The 16,625-nt window shown below is 31.3% G+C and overlaps 1 protein-coding gene across 1 annotated transcript in view; it reads right to left on the bottom strand.

The window, feature by feature from the left end:
* Nucleotides 1-16,625, bottom strand: part of LOC129938715 (AP2/ERF domain-containing protein PFD0985w) — a 179,281-nt gene that overhangs the window by 93,531 nt on the left and 69,125 nt on the right. The window contains exon 2 of the mRNA XM_056046430.1: nucleotides 16,396-16,489. Within this exon, the coding sequence (XP_055902405.1) occupies nucleotides 16,396-16,489 (94 nt within the window). The remainder of the gene's footprint in view (nucleotides 1-16,395; nucleotides 16,490-16,625) is intronic.

Raw genomic sequence — 16,625 nt, forward strand, 5'->3', positions numbered from 1 at the left:
ATGCACTTTTGTCGATTTATTTGTATATATTAAAAGCGGCTACCAAGCAAAAAAACGAAGCCAACAAACTTAGAACTATAGATCTTTCTACTCTGTTTTTCTTTACAATGTTTAAAATGAATGGGGTTCAATTCTTGATAATATATTCGTTCACTTATCTCTAAGCCATTAAATATATATGGATTCGAATATCTTTTAAAAGAATCTAGTTTTTTCTTTAGAGGAGTAAGGGTGTGCAATTAGAATGAGGTGCTATCCCGAACCGTCGTCACTTCAATTCTTACTCATAACCTTTGAGTTTGGCTTTTCACTGCTTAAGTTTGTTGTTGGTGTTCATAGATATATACGCTGTATTAAGTTTTTACTTAAAATATAAATGTTCGTCCTTTTTGTCCTTTAAAAAGGACTATCAAGAGTTTTAATAAACTAACATAAACCTTGATGAATAGTATAAGAAACCCTGAGAGGCCTTAAAAAAATCTTCTTGTTCAATGTTCTGAATTTACATTTTACTGTTGTAGTGCATGTGAGTTTTTCATCTGCTTCAGCCAATTAGTTAGATAATATATCTGTAAGTATATGTAACTCCCTCTTTTGTTCTAGTGTCAAGTGTCCATCTCTGATGGTGCTTGATTTTATAGACCCGGGCATTTTTTATTTAAGTCTTATTTTTAATTAATTGTTAATAAGTACATAGCTTTCGTTTGTGAAGGTACCGTGTGATTAGTTTTTGAGGCTATCGTTATTTAAAATTCCATGAAACAAGTGAGAAAAAAAAGTGAAAAGTAGTATTTTAAGTGTGTTATTATTATTAATAATACTAAAAAGATTAATCTTTGTATGGTGGCTTACTTCAAACCGCTAATAAAAATTGCATACAAAGTTTGATTGAATTGGTATTCTAGATTCGTTATTTTTCTTATTTGATAATATGTCTACTTAAAATAAAATTAATATTTTCCCATCACCCGTCTTTTGTACGGTAAGGACGTGCTAGTTAGTCTAAAAATGTATAACTGCCTAATCGTTAAGTTGTTCCTGGAAGGCGTTATGATTTGCAATAAGGTTTTTAAAATGATTTATAATTTTGACCAAGTTGATGTTTATGTTTGATTTGAGAACAATTAAAGTGGTAATTCTCATCGGCTTTGTTGATCTTTTTGACGATTAAATAAAAACAGTTTTCATCAGATTTTTCCCAACGTTTCGACGGTGATTGCCGTCTTCTTCAGGGGATGTCTTTATTAACAAAAATGATAAAAGTGTTTATTTAATACATACGAATATTATGTAAAGCGTACAAGTATGACTTACATTGATTTGAATATTACAAAACATTAAAAAAAAAAAACAATTTAAACAATTAAAATTTAAAGCGCTTCCGATTTTGAAGACTTGTCACTGTTAAATGTAAACTGTTGAATTGTTTGTGTCTGAAACTAAGGAACAGTAAACGGCGGATTTTTGAGTGTCTTGTTTGCGGTGCATATTATTTTTGTTATTTATTATGTGAAGTGTTTCTTATGTATAGCGTTTGGATGTATGTTTCTCCGTTGCAAGAATTTGGACTCCTTCAAAATGTTTCGATGGTGTGGCATGCTAGTGCTGTATTTTCCGGTTTTTTTTGGCGAATGTCTGATTTATGGTTAGCCATTCTTTGTCGAAGGAGTTATTTAGTTGTGCCAATGTAACAGAGATACGTATGGGTTTGGCTTGATTAGATCGGAAATTGACAAATCTTCCAGATGCCGTATCCTTCTGATACCAGTCGAAAGATAGACAGTCGTTTTCCCGATAGATTTTAACGTCTAAGAATGTTATTGAATCACTTTCTTCCTTCTCTACGGTAAACTGGATCTTTTCGTTGAATTGGTAAGTATCGTAGCACATTATCAATTTCTTCTCTTTTTACAATCGCGAAAATATCATCAACGTACTTTGCTATAAACTTAGATCTGTAGTTTAGTTAAAAAAAGCATTCTTCAAGCAAATAGGCTAAAACCAAGTCAGAAATCGTCGTTGAAAGAGGATTTCCCATTGGCATACCATGTATTTGTTTGTACAAATTGTCTTTAAACTGTAAGTAGTTGTTGTCCTTTATGCAAAAATTAAACAATTCGAGAAATTTGCTTTGGCTCAACCTTGTGTTTTCGCTTATAATTTCCCATTTCCTTCTAATAATGTTGACTGAAAGTTGAGCAGGAACATTATTGAACAGAGAAACAGTGTCGTAATAAACCAAAACTTCATTTTTATCGATTATTAAATCTTTCGATTTGCACTTGCATTTTAACGAATTTTTGAGATTCTTTCGTGACACACAGTAATATTCTGGAGAGTTCGTAACAAGGTGCTTTCATCGATGATGCTATCGGGTGGAGAGGCATGTTTTGTTTGTGTATTTTCGGTAGTCCATATATAGCAGGTATTTGTGCTGTGTAGTTAGTCATTTTTGTTTTCTCTCTGTCGTCGATGATCTTGTTAGTGTGTAACCATTTAACAAATTCATGGTTTTTGTTTTGCAGGGTGGTGAGGGGGGTCGTTGTCATGACTCTATAATTATGTAGAGCTGTCAGACAGAAGTTCTATCATCTTCTCTTCATACTCTTTCCTATTCATCACAACTGTGACATTGCCTTTGTCAGCTGCTACAATGATGATGTTTTTGTAGTTTTTGAGAAAATTTACAGCGGCTTTGTGTATCTTCACAATGTACTTTTTGAAAATGTTGTTGTGGTAGTGACGTTGGAAAGAGTTAAGCATATTGCTGTACTTGGCTCTGGTAGTTTTTTGTCTGGTTTCGTCCTTTTTAGTTCTTATAATTTCTTCACCATCAGCAATGAGTTGGAAAAGAGGGAATGTATTTTTTCCAATTGGCAATGCAAATTTTTTCCCCAGAGAGAAGCCATTTGATTTCAATTGGAAACTCTATATCACTTTTATTAACAAACCAATTTTCATGCATTTTGATGTTAAATTTTGTCCAAAAAGCATATTTTAATTGATTTTTTTTCCGTGTGGATTTATTGTTTTTCCTTGTAAATGTTAATAAAGCTTTGTTGTTGTTGAGTTATGAATTGTTTATGTTCTTCCGATGTTATATTTTCATGTATTCGTTTGTCATACATCCAAACGCTATACATAAGAAACACTTCACATACTAAATAACAAAAATAATATGAACCGCAAACAAGACACTCAAAAATCCGCCGTTTACTGTTCCTTAGTTTCAGACACAAACAATTCAACAGTTTACATTTAACAGTGAGAAGTCTTCAAAATCGGAAGCGCTTTAAATTTTAATTGTTTAAATTGTTTTTTTTTAATGTTCATACTTGTACGCTTTACATAATATTCGTATGTATTAAATAAACACTTATCATTTTTGTGAATAAAGACATCCCTTGAAGAAGACGGCAATCACCGTCGAAACGTTGGGAAAAATCAGATGAAAACTATTTCATTTAATCATCAAAAAGATCAACAAAGCCGATGAGAATCACCACTTTAATTGTTCTCAAATCAAACAATAAGGTTTTTAAGCGATTTGTCTTATCATGTATTGAAAATTGAAGTCGTTCATTTCAGGTTGATACGAGAAGTCTTGGCCGTGTCATGATGGTTAGTGCGTTGGCCTGTCATGTCGAAAGTCTTGGTTTCGATAACTTTCTATACCATCTAAAGTTTTTTTCACAGGTACTGCCTCTTGCGAGGAATTGACAAATTCTCCAAGAGTAATTCTTGTCATGAAAAGTGATTTCTCAAATTAGCCGTTCGGATTCGGCTTAAGACTGTAGGAATGGTTAAGAGTTATATGTCATTTGGCTTTGGTTCTTAACGGACTGCTGCCCACCCAATTTATTTAATTTTTAAAAGAAGTCTTTACTTCCAACAATATAAACTTATTCAATGGCGTTTTCTAAAACTGGATTTTTAATTGATTCAAAACAGGAATTAGAAATGGTTGATGTTGTTCATTGATGCATGGGTTTTTACCAAATAACGGAAACGGACTCGGGGCTTGTAGCCTATTCATGTAGTTCATTCCTTTGTGTTACATATTATTATTCCGAATATTATGAGCTAGATTTCAAATGTGGTACTATTTTTGTACTTTAAGTCGGTACACCCTTTTCTTTTTTTTTATATATATGTATATCCTATTTAGCATCATGCCGTTCACTTGCCACTTAATTTTTCAATCCTTTTTCTTATATTTCTTAACCTTTGCTAAGCTGTAAAGAATAACGAAAGTTTCAATTTTCTGTTGCAACTACCGAATATACAACATCTAACAATAAAATAATTATTTTAACTAGTGTTTTTCTTTATATTATTCTTGTAAAGAACAGTAAGCTTTGGATCACATTCTGTTGTCAATATCCTTAGGCTCCGGTTTCAGAAAAGAAAAAAAGAAAATGCCTAGGTGGACATTTTTGCAGTTAAAAGGGTCTATATTTAAAAAATGTTGCTGGAAACAACTTTATAAATGTATAATATGTGACCGGTCTATGAAAAGGTGGCTTACGACTCAAAAACAAAATTTCAACTTTAAAAGGTAAACAATGCAGTTCGTCAGTTTCTCGGTTCTCCTTCCTTCCCATTGCCCAGTGACATGAATATCTATGATCAATTTAGTAGTATTCATATGAGCGCGACCAACGAACGACGAATGAATTACAAAATGTGAGTTTATATACTTTTGAAGACCTATTTCCACACAAATTCTTAACAAAACGATAGCAATATAGTTTGTATTTGATTTATGATACATACTTTTACTTTACATTATAATGTATTAATAAATATAAGAAAACAAATTTATTCGTCGCGAAAAAAATTATAGTTGATACGAACTGTCAAACTTTATTCGCGTTCCACATTATCCACACTCGAAACGAATAAAATAATCGCGAGTACTTAACCTAAAAAGTCATTCTTGTTTTGGTTTCGGTGGTGTATGGTGTTCGGCTGTGGCTTCATTCGCGACGAATTAAAAACTCTCAAGTGAAAGAAACGTCAAAATCGACGAATATTCATTCATTCGTTGGTCGTTGGTCGTGCTCATGTGAATAGTACTTTAGACTATATTTTTGAATTAGTCATTACAGCCCTTTGCGACGATTTTTGTTACCAGTAGATAGAACTCCGGTGAGGCAATTGCTAAATTTTGATTTAAATTTAGAATTTGGATAGGTAATGCTTAAATGTGAGAGTTAGATACTCGGTAAGGTGTCGTTAGAGCTATAGAGATATGATCTCCTATTCTATTTTCTTTAAATTGGAAGGATTTCTAAATTTGGCTTTGAATTGATTAGATACATTACGTTCAAATAATAAATATGCGATGCATTTATGTTACTAAGCATGATAACAATTAAATAAAAAAATGTTTACTAAATTTTGAAATACAATTGAATTGGGTCAATTATTTAAGGTAGTACTTTGTGCCTCTTCAAATGACACTAGGACAAAATTTTCTTAACAAAAAAAAGTTGATGTTACTTCGCTTTATTCTGTGTTGTATACATTTAAATATAGACTTCTGAAGAAAGATAATGAAAAAAGCAACATTAACATCAATATATTGCAATTCAATTTCAATTTATTGTATACATACTATTAACATTTGTACATTAAGATTAATATCTTTTGTAGTACAAAGAGATAAGATAAATAGGAACTAATTTAGTTTTGTATGTATTCAATTTAAATTCCCTAACTTAAAACTAAATTTAAATAAAACTAAAGAAAATAAAGCAGTAGAAAAAGAGTTTGAAAAAAAGAAGAAGAGTTTACAAATGAGAAAAAAAAAACAAAGAGTAGCTTTGAGATTAAGTTGAAGTGAAGTGAATAAAGATGGCACTTTTGAAGCGAGTGGCAGTAGCGATAGATCTAATACTTATTGGTAAAGAATTCCATAATTTAACGGCGTGAATAAAAAATAAACGGGACGAATTGAGATAGTTAAAGCGTGAGGGAATTAGACTAAAAGTTCTAAGGGAACGAGCAAAATTAAGTTTTTCATATAAATACGTTGGAGTCTTACTACTTATAAGATTCTGGCATCAATATATTTGTCTAAAGTACTTCTCAAAAAGTTTTTCACATAGTGAGAAATATGGTCATATCTACAAAGCCCATGGATGTATCTTAACGAGTGATTAAATGCAACTTGAAGTTTTCGTTGGGATAAAGAATCTAAATTAGGGTATACGACTTCAGAGTAAGTAATAAGTGGTAGGATAAGACTTTTAACAAGCCTTTGTCTGGTATCTTGTGGAGTAAAACTTGCAGCCATCCACAATTTCCTAAGACATCCGTATATTTGACCTATAACAGAGTTTGTATGGTCGTATCCTGATAGATTTGAATTCAGAACAAATCCCAGACTTGTCACAGTTTGAACAATGTTTAGCTTGTCTACAGATAATAAAACATCAGGTAGAGTATTAAGAGCCAGTTTCTTTTTTGTAATTGGAATAACTTGAGATTTTCTGGGATTTAGTAGCAAACCATTTTTTATAGACCAAGAGTAAATTTCATGTAGATCTTCATTTAATTTACTTACAAGATCAATTGTGTTGTCAATTGGCCGAGCTAGATACAATTGAACGTCGTCAGCATAGAGGTGAACTGCAGTATGTTTGCAGACAGATGGTAAATCATTAATGAACATACAGAAGATAATTGGGCCTAGAATTGATCCTTGAGGAATCACACATAAAAAGATCTGAGCAAGAATCGTTAGTTACAACTCTCTGAAGTCTGCCAGAAAATAACTGAGCCACTGCAGAAATCCCGAAACCAAAAAGATATTTGAATTTCAAACTTTTCTATTATATATATATATATATATATATATATATATATATATATATATTCTATTTTGTATTTTTAAAATTTTGTATTTTTAAAATAAAAAAAAGTTTACTTTACGCAATTTTTACCACTAGTAAAATTTATAAAAGCAATAAAATATAGAAAAAATATAAATTTTACAGTCTTTAATCGATAAGTTTTCCTTATTCTTTCTCATTTTTTATTTTGGAATCATTGAATCATTGATCCAGATTTGTCCCTGAAGGAGTCTGAAAAAAAAAACAATGGACGAAGCAAGAAGTATGTAGTTCATTGAACCTTGCAGGAATTAATACAACTATGAGGTAATTGAAGATCTCAATCGCTAAAACAACATGACTAGAAGTCATTTGTAGTTCAAAGTGGGTGATGGAAACCTCTAATTTTAAAGTGAAAAAAAGTAGAAGTGAAGCGAAGTGTTAAGAAAAAATGAAATAGAATAGATGTCCTACTATTGTGTAAAGAATTTAAATTAAATTATTTTAAAGGTGTAAACTTAAAACTTAAGATATAAGTGACAAGGAATGGGAGTACTTACCTCAACAAAGAAATTTCTGAAATAATTTATAATAATAAAAGAAAAGGTTTGAAAAGGATAGCTCAGGGTAAGTTATACGTTTAATTAAGACTTATTATAATATGAACTTATTATAATAGGAATATATAAAAAAAGAAAAAAACACGATATTGCAGTGAGATTGAGATTTGGCGGTTGACGATAGTGGTTGGTGTAGGAGCGAGCGAAGTTCACATATAAAGAAAATTTCATCCCCTATCCTAAGGTTCCGTGAAGGTTGCGCTAAACCCAGAAATAATGCGTCGATACAACCGGGTCAACAAGTAACGATACTATCCCCCAAATTAATCTTACCTCTATTTTTTTGTATAAGTCTTTATACATATGTATGCGTGCGTTATTTTCAAAATAAACTTCAATCCGGTGGGATAGGAGAAAAGGATTCGGTTCCAGGCGAATCGATTCTAGAATTCGTATACATATTTTTATATATATATATACAATTTTATAACTGATATCAAAGGAACTAATTACTAACGTGAATCAAGAACACGCTTCAGCTTCGGCTTTCAATGCATTTTATCACATCACAATGGAGCTTCGACAGAGAGAAAAAACTAATCGAGAGAGCCAAATTTACTCGTCTTCGTCCCTTCGAAACAGCTTACTCACATTTTTTATAACGTGTTGAATTCGTATCGGTGTATACATGTTTTCACCTCGGAGAGCAGAAAGAGAATGAGACCAAAAACACTCTATATAAAGATATAAATCCGCGGTAGACATCTTGGTTTGCCTACAAGCTAAACCGGAAATCAGCCTCATAAACTTTTTCATATTATGCGTGTAATTTCTCCTCTAATTTATTAAATTTCCCCAAAAACCTCAGTAAATGTGTCTATGTATGCGTGAAAACACGTCAATTTTTCTCGTTGAATTCGTCCACATTACAAATACAACAATGTAAACAAATGGGTTTTGGAGGGTGATACGTACGAAGGATTTATATCTTTACTAGAGTGTTTTTGAATGAGACATTTTATATTTCTTCCTCTCTCTAGGTTTCACAAATTAATTCTAGCAACAAATGTTCGTTTGTCAATAAATTACGGTAAACCTTATAACGGTAGATCGCGGTGAATTTGTTTTTTCCTTCTCTTTCTCTGAGTTACAGATAGATGGCATTAACAACCAAAACGAGAAAAGATGTGTTCAGAAAGAGTGTAACAAGTTTAAGGTTTCTTAGACTAGACTTTATTTGTATATACTCGTATGAACGACTGTAAATGATTTTTATAATGCTACGTTTATTTCAATATTAATACCTTATCTTATAACTAAACTACTTTTTTATCTAAAATATACTGCATTGAATTATTTTACATTGAATTATAAATGGCGGAAATAATAAAGTTAAACGGTTTACCGGAAATATTTATACAAAATATCATACCTTCTGCAATTGTGGTATCAATCGATATTTTATGGAACTTAGTCTTAGCGTAACTATGTAACTCAAAGATAAGATATAAATAGTAAGAACTGGAAAAATTATAAAAATGCTGCATAGGACTTAAATTTTGGTTGAAGGACAAATTTGTATATTCATTTCACAAAATCACTGACCTAGTGAGAATAAAAACATTTTTACTTTTGTACAAAAGTACTTTTCGGTTTATGTAGTTAAGCCTTTAAAAGCAACATTCTAGCTTAGTGGAAAGCAGTAAGATTAGCTTATCACCTATTCACAAGTCTTATGCGATGAAAATTGGCAACAGAAGTAACAAGTTGACGGTTTTTTATTTAGTCTCTACTTATCACTTATTTTCAGCATTTTGGAAATGTCGGTAACGTAAAGAAAATAAACAACGATTACACACAAATAAAATAGGAATGTAAAAAAGAGATGAGTATGTATATAAAAATGTTTTCAATGTTCCTGCGTTGTTTTATTTTAATGATGCATGTTTACATTCTTTAACTCTCGTTTTCAATGTTCCAGCAACTCTTGCATCGACAAAATTAAGTCGATGAACTTTGAAAAATGAAACAAACCTGATTTTTTTGCATTCTTCAATGGTCTATAGTATATAGTATAAAATGCTGCATGGCTATGTTCTTGTTTACCGAATTATGGGTAGAAAGATATTTTTCCGCTTTAGAAACTGCGAGCACTTTATTAATCTTTGTACTGGATTATTATATGAAAAGATAACCCCTTCTCCGTTTTGGATCCATCCGCATGATCAGTACATTTCGTACAAATTTCAACGAATTCCTTTAATTTTGAAGATTGGATTGCCGAGGTTAAGTGAAATAATGTAAGTCTTGTAATAAAAATGTCAGTTGAACCTGATCCTACAACAACAAAATAGAAACAAATATTTAAAAAAAAACATATTTTTATTTAGTCGAGACCACAACCTCTTGGAAAAGCGATATCTTTAAAAAGCGCAAAAAGGCGCAACTTTTTATTGAAGTAACAACAAGTACACATAACACACGAACAAATAAGACACATTTCGAAGACATATTTTGACATGTTCATGAATAGAACCTTACACGAAAACACGGAAACACAATTTTCTTCATGATTACAACCCACTTTCAATAATTCACCAACATTTTATTTAACAACACAAAAATATAACTTTACATAAATATTGTCCAAATAACAAATTGGTAAATAATTGACTTTAACACTTCCCAGTTTTTTTACTTAAATATTGCTGCTAAATCACTGCTCAGAATGCACAACTTCAGATGAATGACGTGGCCAAAATACAAACAGCATTAAAAAAATAACAACGCACTTGTAAAATTAGGACAGTTAACTGTACAACACTGTAATTTTTTTCTGGATACCCCCAATTTTTTCAAATTTGCATTTGGCCCCTGTGTGGCGTCCGTTAAAAACCGATAAATGATTTGTTTTTATGACATTGTTTTCCAACCAATACTCCCTAGTAAGCATGTATGTAGATGCTACGGCTAAAAATCTATGGAAGACTTTGATTGGTCTGTTTGATTTTCTACGTTAATGTCAATAGTGTTTTTAATTTTTGTCCACATTTTTCTGCATAACTTTGCTTTGAATGTGAACTGATAAAAACTGTTGCATATTTATTAGACCGCAACGTGACTTTTTTAAGGAAAAGTATATTATCATTACTGGATAAGATATATGTAAGCGGAAACAATATCCTTCTTGCGGCCTTAGTGAGAAGACATGTGGACCATTCCTGTATGCCAGAAATGTTAATATGAAGGGGACCTACAGTTTTTGTTTTAAACCCGAACGGCTGGTTTTAGAAAGCACTGACAAGAATTACTCTTGGAATAATTTGTAAATTCATGCAGTACCCTAGAAGAAAAACGTTTAGGATAAATCCCAAATTCTGCCATGAGTAAATATAATAAGGGTTAATATTCCGTCGTGTAACAACATCATTTATTGATTTAATTTCTTGAAACAAAGCCAACGTAAGCAAAGTCACATGCATTTCATCGTAATATAAAAATAATCATTTCATTGATACCCGAAACCACAATAATATTTTCAATTCAAAATCATATATTTGTTTTGGCCAACGTAACTGAGTATTGTGCAATGACATTGTAATGACTATGCACTTGAAGTGGCAGAGAATAATTTGATTACATTTTACTCCACATAAACCATATTATTGAGTAACAAAGTATAAATAGCTGAAAGAATTTGAAAATAAAATAAGTCTAAAACTCTACATCATATTGGACACACATTAAATAGGAGCATCCTGTCCTTATTATTAGTGAAATATGCTTAAAATAGCATTATATAGCGTGCTATGGAATAGCTTTGGGCATATACAAAAATCCTTTACATGGTGATCCTGCCAACCTGAACAAGCAATCGGACCAAAAGAACCCCAACAAAGACAATCCATCTTGCTGTGTTATACAACAAGAAGACTTAGAAAAACTATTCGAATCTTCGGACAATTCTGACCTTCTAGACGAACCATCTAAAGCCTCAGAATACACCCCTACTTCTAGAGTATTGATCCTCAACAACTGACAGTTGAGGAGTATAAAAGAAAGCAAAAAGTCCGTGCTGTAAAAAAGACAGCAGAGAGCCGAGTTATTTCGAATCATAAATATAACAACCGACAAGACATAAAACTAAAATACGAATTTATTGAAAAATTAAAGCATTTGAACAAAAATGGGACAACCTAACTCAAAAGAGGTAATTAACAATAATCTCAATAATAACGACTCAAATAAATTTTCAATAGCAATAGCATAAATATTTACATCTTGATAATATTATTAATTGTTGTTTTTGAAAATACATTGGGTATATAAAAAATATGTTAAGTCACATGATGTTTTCTTTAAAATATATATATATGTATGTATATATATATAAATTATCCATATATATAAATAAAATATGCATATAATATAAACATAATAAAGATGTAAATAATGAAATTTTTGGAGGTTGTTTTAAAAATAATATCAAATTATAAGAAAAATCCAAATAGGTATGTATGTTCGTACAGGTGATTCTTCAAAATAAAAGCTAAGGTATTTAAAGAAAAACAGATTTTCAAACATTTTTTTTCAATTTTGGTATTGTTTATTATATGAGGATTAAAAACAAAACAAAATAAATTAGTACAAACTTTATGAAGAAAAAAAAAATGCAACAACTTAGCCAAAGTAGGAAATTAAAGGTCAAAAAATTGCACGCACAGTGATAAAAAACTTAATTATGTATATATATGTAAGTTTTAGTAGCGAGTGTGATAACCTTTTGCTTTAATAACATCCTCAAGGCGATTCTTCATACAGAAAACTAGTTTTGAAGTGACTTCCGGCGAAATTTTGTTCCATTCTTCCAACAAAACGGCTTTTAGCTGTTTTTTTTACTTATTTTTGATTCTTCCTAAATAATCCTAAATAAAATAAGGTCTTGGGATTGGGGACGATGAGGCAATTGCGATTTAAAATTATAGATGAATGTTTAGGATCGTTGTCTTGCACAAGTAAAAAGTCGTCTTTAAGGTCAATTTCTAAAGCGCTGGCTTTCAATTTTTTTTTCAATTTTTAATTATTTGCTTTTATTCATTGTTGTTTCTATAAAAACTAAATTTCCACACCATTGGACCCCATAGCTCCCCAGACCATAACATTTCCGTATCCATGTTTAACCGTTGATTGCAAATTCTTCACATCTAATGCTGTGTTTGGTTTCCTCCACCCAAATCTGCGACCGTCCGACCCAAAGATATTAAAGTTGCTCTTGTCAAGGTATAACACATTCTTCCAAAAATCATCTGGTTTCGAAACGTATGCATTCGCATAGTTCAAGCGTTTTGAAACGTTTCCTTTTGAAATATAGGATTTTTTTGTACCATGCGCCCATTATACCCCTTTGAATGCAGAAAGTTTGTGGGTTAAGCGATATTCCATCATTTGCTTGAATATCAGCAGCTATTTTAGGAGCACTTAACTTGGGATCAATATGGGGCCACTTCAAAGCTTTTATTTTCAAATTATTTTTTAATACATATTGAGCTGTAGACCGTGGTTTATCAATAGTTGACAATATCTCAGCATAACTTTTTCCGTCGTTTCTTAGTTTAAAAATCAGTTATCTTATTTCAAGAGGTACTTTTTTATGAGAAGCCTTCATTTTCAAAATAAACTTCGCAAAATAAAAAAGAAAAAACCAATTGAAAAGATTAAAACACCACGGCATACTGAGCCTAGATCTCTCAATATCATTAGAGTACACAATTAACATTTCAAAAAGAACCGTTTTTTCCATTTTGTTAGAGAATAGAACAATGTACGAACATTTGTTTGATGTACGAGCAATTTTGTGGCATTCCTGCAAAATTCTACTAACGGTAAAAAAAACGAGAGGCGAAGCTCGAACATTTTGTTGCAGTTTTGTTGTATTTCCTATTATACATTATAATTTTATCAAATAAAGTCAATAAGCTCAGATTTGTGGTATGAAGTTCATAGTGTAATGGAAACCCTTTTATTTTCAATTGATATAATTATGTACGTGCAATTTTTTGATGTAGTGTACATACAAAAATAAGAAATGAAATAAGCAGAGTTTGAAAAGAAATGTTAGTGGAATTAAAAGACAGCGATGAAATAGAGATAACTTTCGTAGTTTTTAAGAGGTTTTAGAACACAATCTTTTAGTTAGTTAAACCAAAAGCAGAGAAGTTAAACCAAACAGAATTGACAAATTTTAAAATATTAGTAGCTGCAAAGCTTACTATATAACAGAGTTCAATAGTGAGTCCAAGAACTTATCAAATTTGTTTGGACTCATTGAATTTTGTAATGGTACATCAGGTGAGGAATTAGAGTTAGAAAAAATTGATCAAATTGTAATAACAACTCAAGATTTAGTAATAATAATAGATGCAACAATGACAATACATATAACAATAACAATAGTCAGAGAAATAGCTATGAAAGAAATAACAGTAATTATAGAGGTAGTGCTACTGCACTACCATAATAAAAGCAATTCTGTATTTCAAAATGCAGCATTTCGACCCGCTCCCAAAACAAATAAGGCTTTGTTTTAGAAGGGGAATGTGTAAGTAGTAAGTATGCTGATGTGATTTACATCGTTTAGATCGTTAAAGAAGAATTCTCCTGGGTAATTCTTGCATTTTCAAGCCAGAGCAGGGCATGTACAGAGAAGATGAAGAACTGTTTCTTCCTCTTCTTCATCCATACAGCTTCTGCAAAAGTCATTTGAGAATCCGCCTAGTCGCGTGGCGTGCTTTCCTATCAGACAGTGTCCGGTTATGACTCCTATTATAGAGCTTATATGAGATAGCAAGCACTTTGAACGTTTTAAATCCAGTGTTGGCCAGATGTTTTTTGTGACCTGACACGTGGTGATGTTGTTCCACCTGGTGCCTGGCCTCCCCACAGCGTTTTGCATTAGAAACAGCTTACAAGTAGCGATTGGTATGCCAGTATGTGCCAAACGTGTTAGGATGGGCTGCACTGTACCGTTCCTGGCGAGTTCATCTGCCTTACAGTTACCTGGAATGTCTCTATGACGCAACGATGATTGGGAAGGCGGAATGAGAAACTTAATTGCGGTCAGAGCACACACCTCCACCAACCCCTTCTTTTGTTTTTAAACCAAGACAATCACTTGAATGAATTAAAATGTATATTGATACATAGTCATTAACAAGCAAAAAAAAATAACTAAATTACAGATAAAAAAGATAGAATTCTGAAAAAAAAATTATATAAATCAAACTGTGTCATAAGTCATTACGCAATATCTTAAACATAAAAATAAAAGATAAATTGATAAACCTAAAATATTATTACGGAAAAGTGTAAATAACACTATTTTATGAAATGCATAGTAATAATTTAATTATATTATTAATTTAATAGATATTATTTTTTTGAAAGCAAAAGGATATAGTGTAACAACATCATTCATTCATTGAATTTGCTTAAGATACGCCAATATAATCAAAGGCACATGCATTTCATCGTATTATAAAAAAAATCATTGCACCACCAAAATTGAATTTCAATTCAAAATTCATATTTTTGTTTTGCCCAACGTCGTTGAGTATTATGGTGCTCAGGACAATGGCACCACTTTGATGACTATGCACTTGAAGTGCCATAAAATAATTTGATTACATTCTACTCCACATTGACCTTATTATTAAGTCACAAAATAATGCCCTAATATTTATTAGAAACATTAGACTTTTAAGAAAAAATGCTATAGGTATGTCATGAATGAAGAAATATGATATGGGGGATAACCAAGCAATTGTAATAGAATTAAGTAGTCTAACACTCTACATCATATTGGACACTCATTAAATAATGGCATCCTGCCCTTATTATTAGTGAAATGTGCTTTAAATAGTATTACATAACGTGTTTAGAACATTACAATGATGAAATTTTCGCCAATTATTTTAACGTGAAATTGATCTTTCCAATGCAATTTGTTTTGGATGAATCTTGTGTGGTTTTTCTATAATTCTCAACTTTTTCACCACGATTGAAAGAAATAGAACAATAATAAATTAATTAAATTACAGTTAAATTACAGTTAAATGTTGTTAATTTCGTTCTTAAATATCAAGGAAATGTTAAAATTATTCTAATCAAGCAACTTACTTAATTTTATGTATTGAAATTGGTAGTTATAACGGGTTATCCATTTTGCGGTTTCAAAAATATGGTCCTAGAATTTTCCATTTTTAAAATAACTATTTAAACCAATTAACTTTTTTCAGTTAAAATTCTGAAATTTACTAAAATGGATCGCTTAAATATCGCACAACGCACAGGTACAAATTGTTAAAACCTTCTACAAAAATGGTGATTTACTATCGTGCCTTAAAAGGACATAATGATTTACATAATCGTCAACAACGCAAGCCATTGACAAAATTGTAAAGAAATTTGAAGACAATGGGTTGGTTACAGATGTTGTAATCGTCGTTTCGCTCGTACCAATGAAAATATCGCTGCTGTAAGCCGAAGACCCGAATGTGTCGATCCCTCGTCGTTCTCAGGAATTAGGACAGTCCTTCGATTCTTAACTGTTGAACATTTACAAAATAAAGCATTCGTCAAGTTATGGATGAGGTACTGCCCAATATGAGTCGAAAATAACCAAACAAAAACCGATGCTTTTAACAATTCGCGTGGTGGTCATTTAAATGCTGTAGTGTTTTAAACACAATGTCAACGTTATTATAAGAAAGAAATATCAAACAAAAATATTTTATGTGTTTTATTTACGTTTACTTTTGAAGCCGAAAATGGACAACCCTGCATATGAAGACATAAACTTAACATATTTTTCTTAAACTCTGACTGAGGAAGTTTAAAAATAAATAATTTAGTTGCATGAATTAAACAGGTACTAAAATATTTACTTAATTAGAAAACGGAAAGATAAATCATATGCTATTAATTTGTTGAATACTTACGCCCATGCATATTTTGAAGCATTTCTTTTTCCTGTAAATAGCGGAGATAATTCAGCTCTTAATCGAATTAGTGATTTCACTTTGTCTGCGTCCCCTTAAAAAATAAATCATAAAAGAATACTGTTAGGAAAAGAAATCATAAGGATTGATTATGAAAATAAATATCAACATTTTCAAAACTAAAAAAATAGACTTGGATGCGACTAAAACTAATAACTTTCCTCATTGTA

This window comes from Eupeodes corollae, chromosome 1 (genome assembly GCF_945859685.1).
Source record: "Eupeodes corollae chromosome 1, idEupCoro1.1, whole genome shotgun sequence".
Lineage (NCBI taxonomy): Eukaryota > Metazoa > Arthropoda > Insecta > Diptera > Syrphidae > Eupeodes > Eupeodes corollae.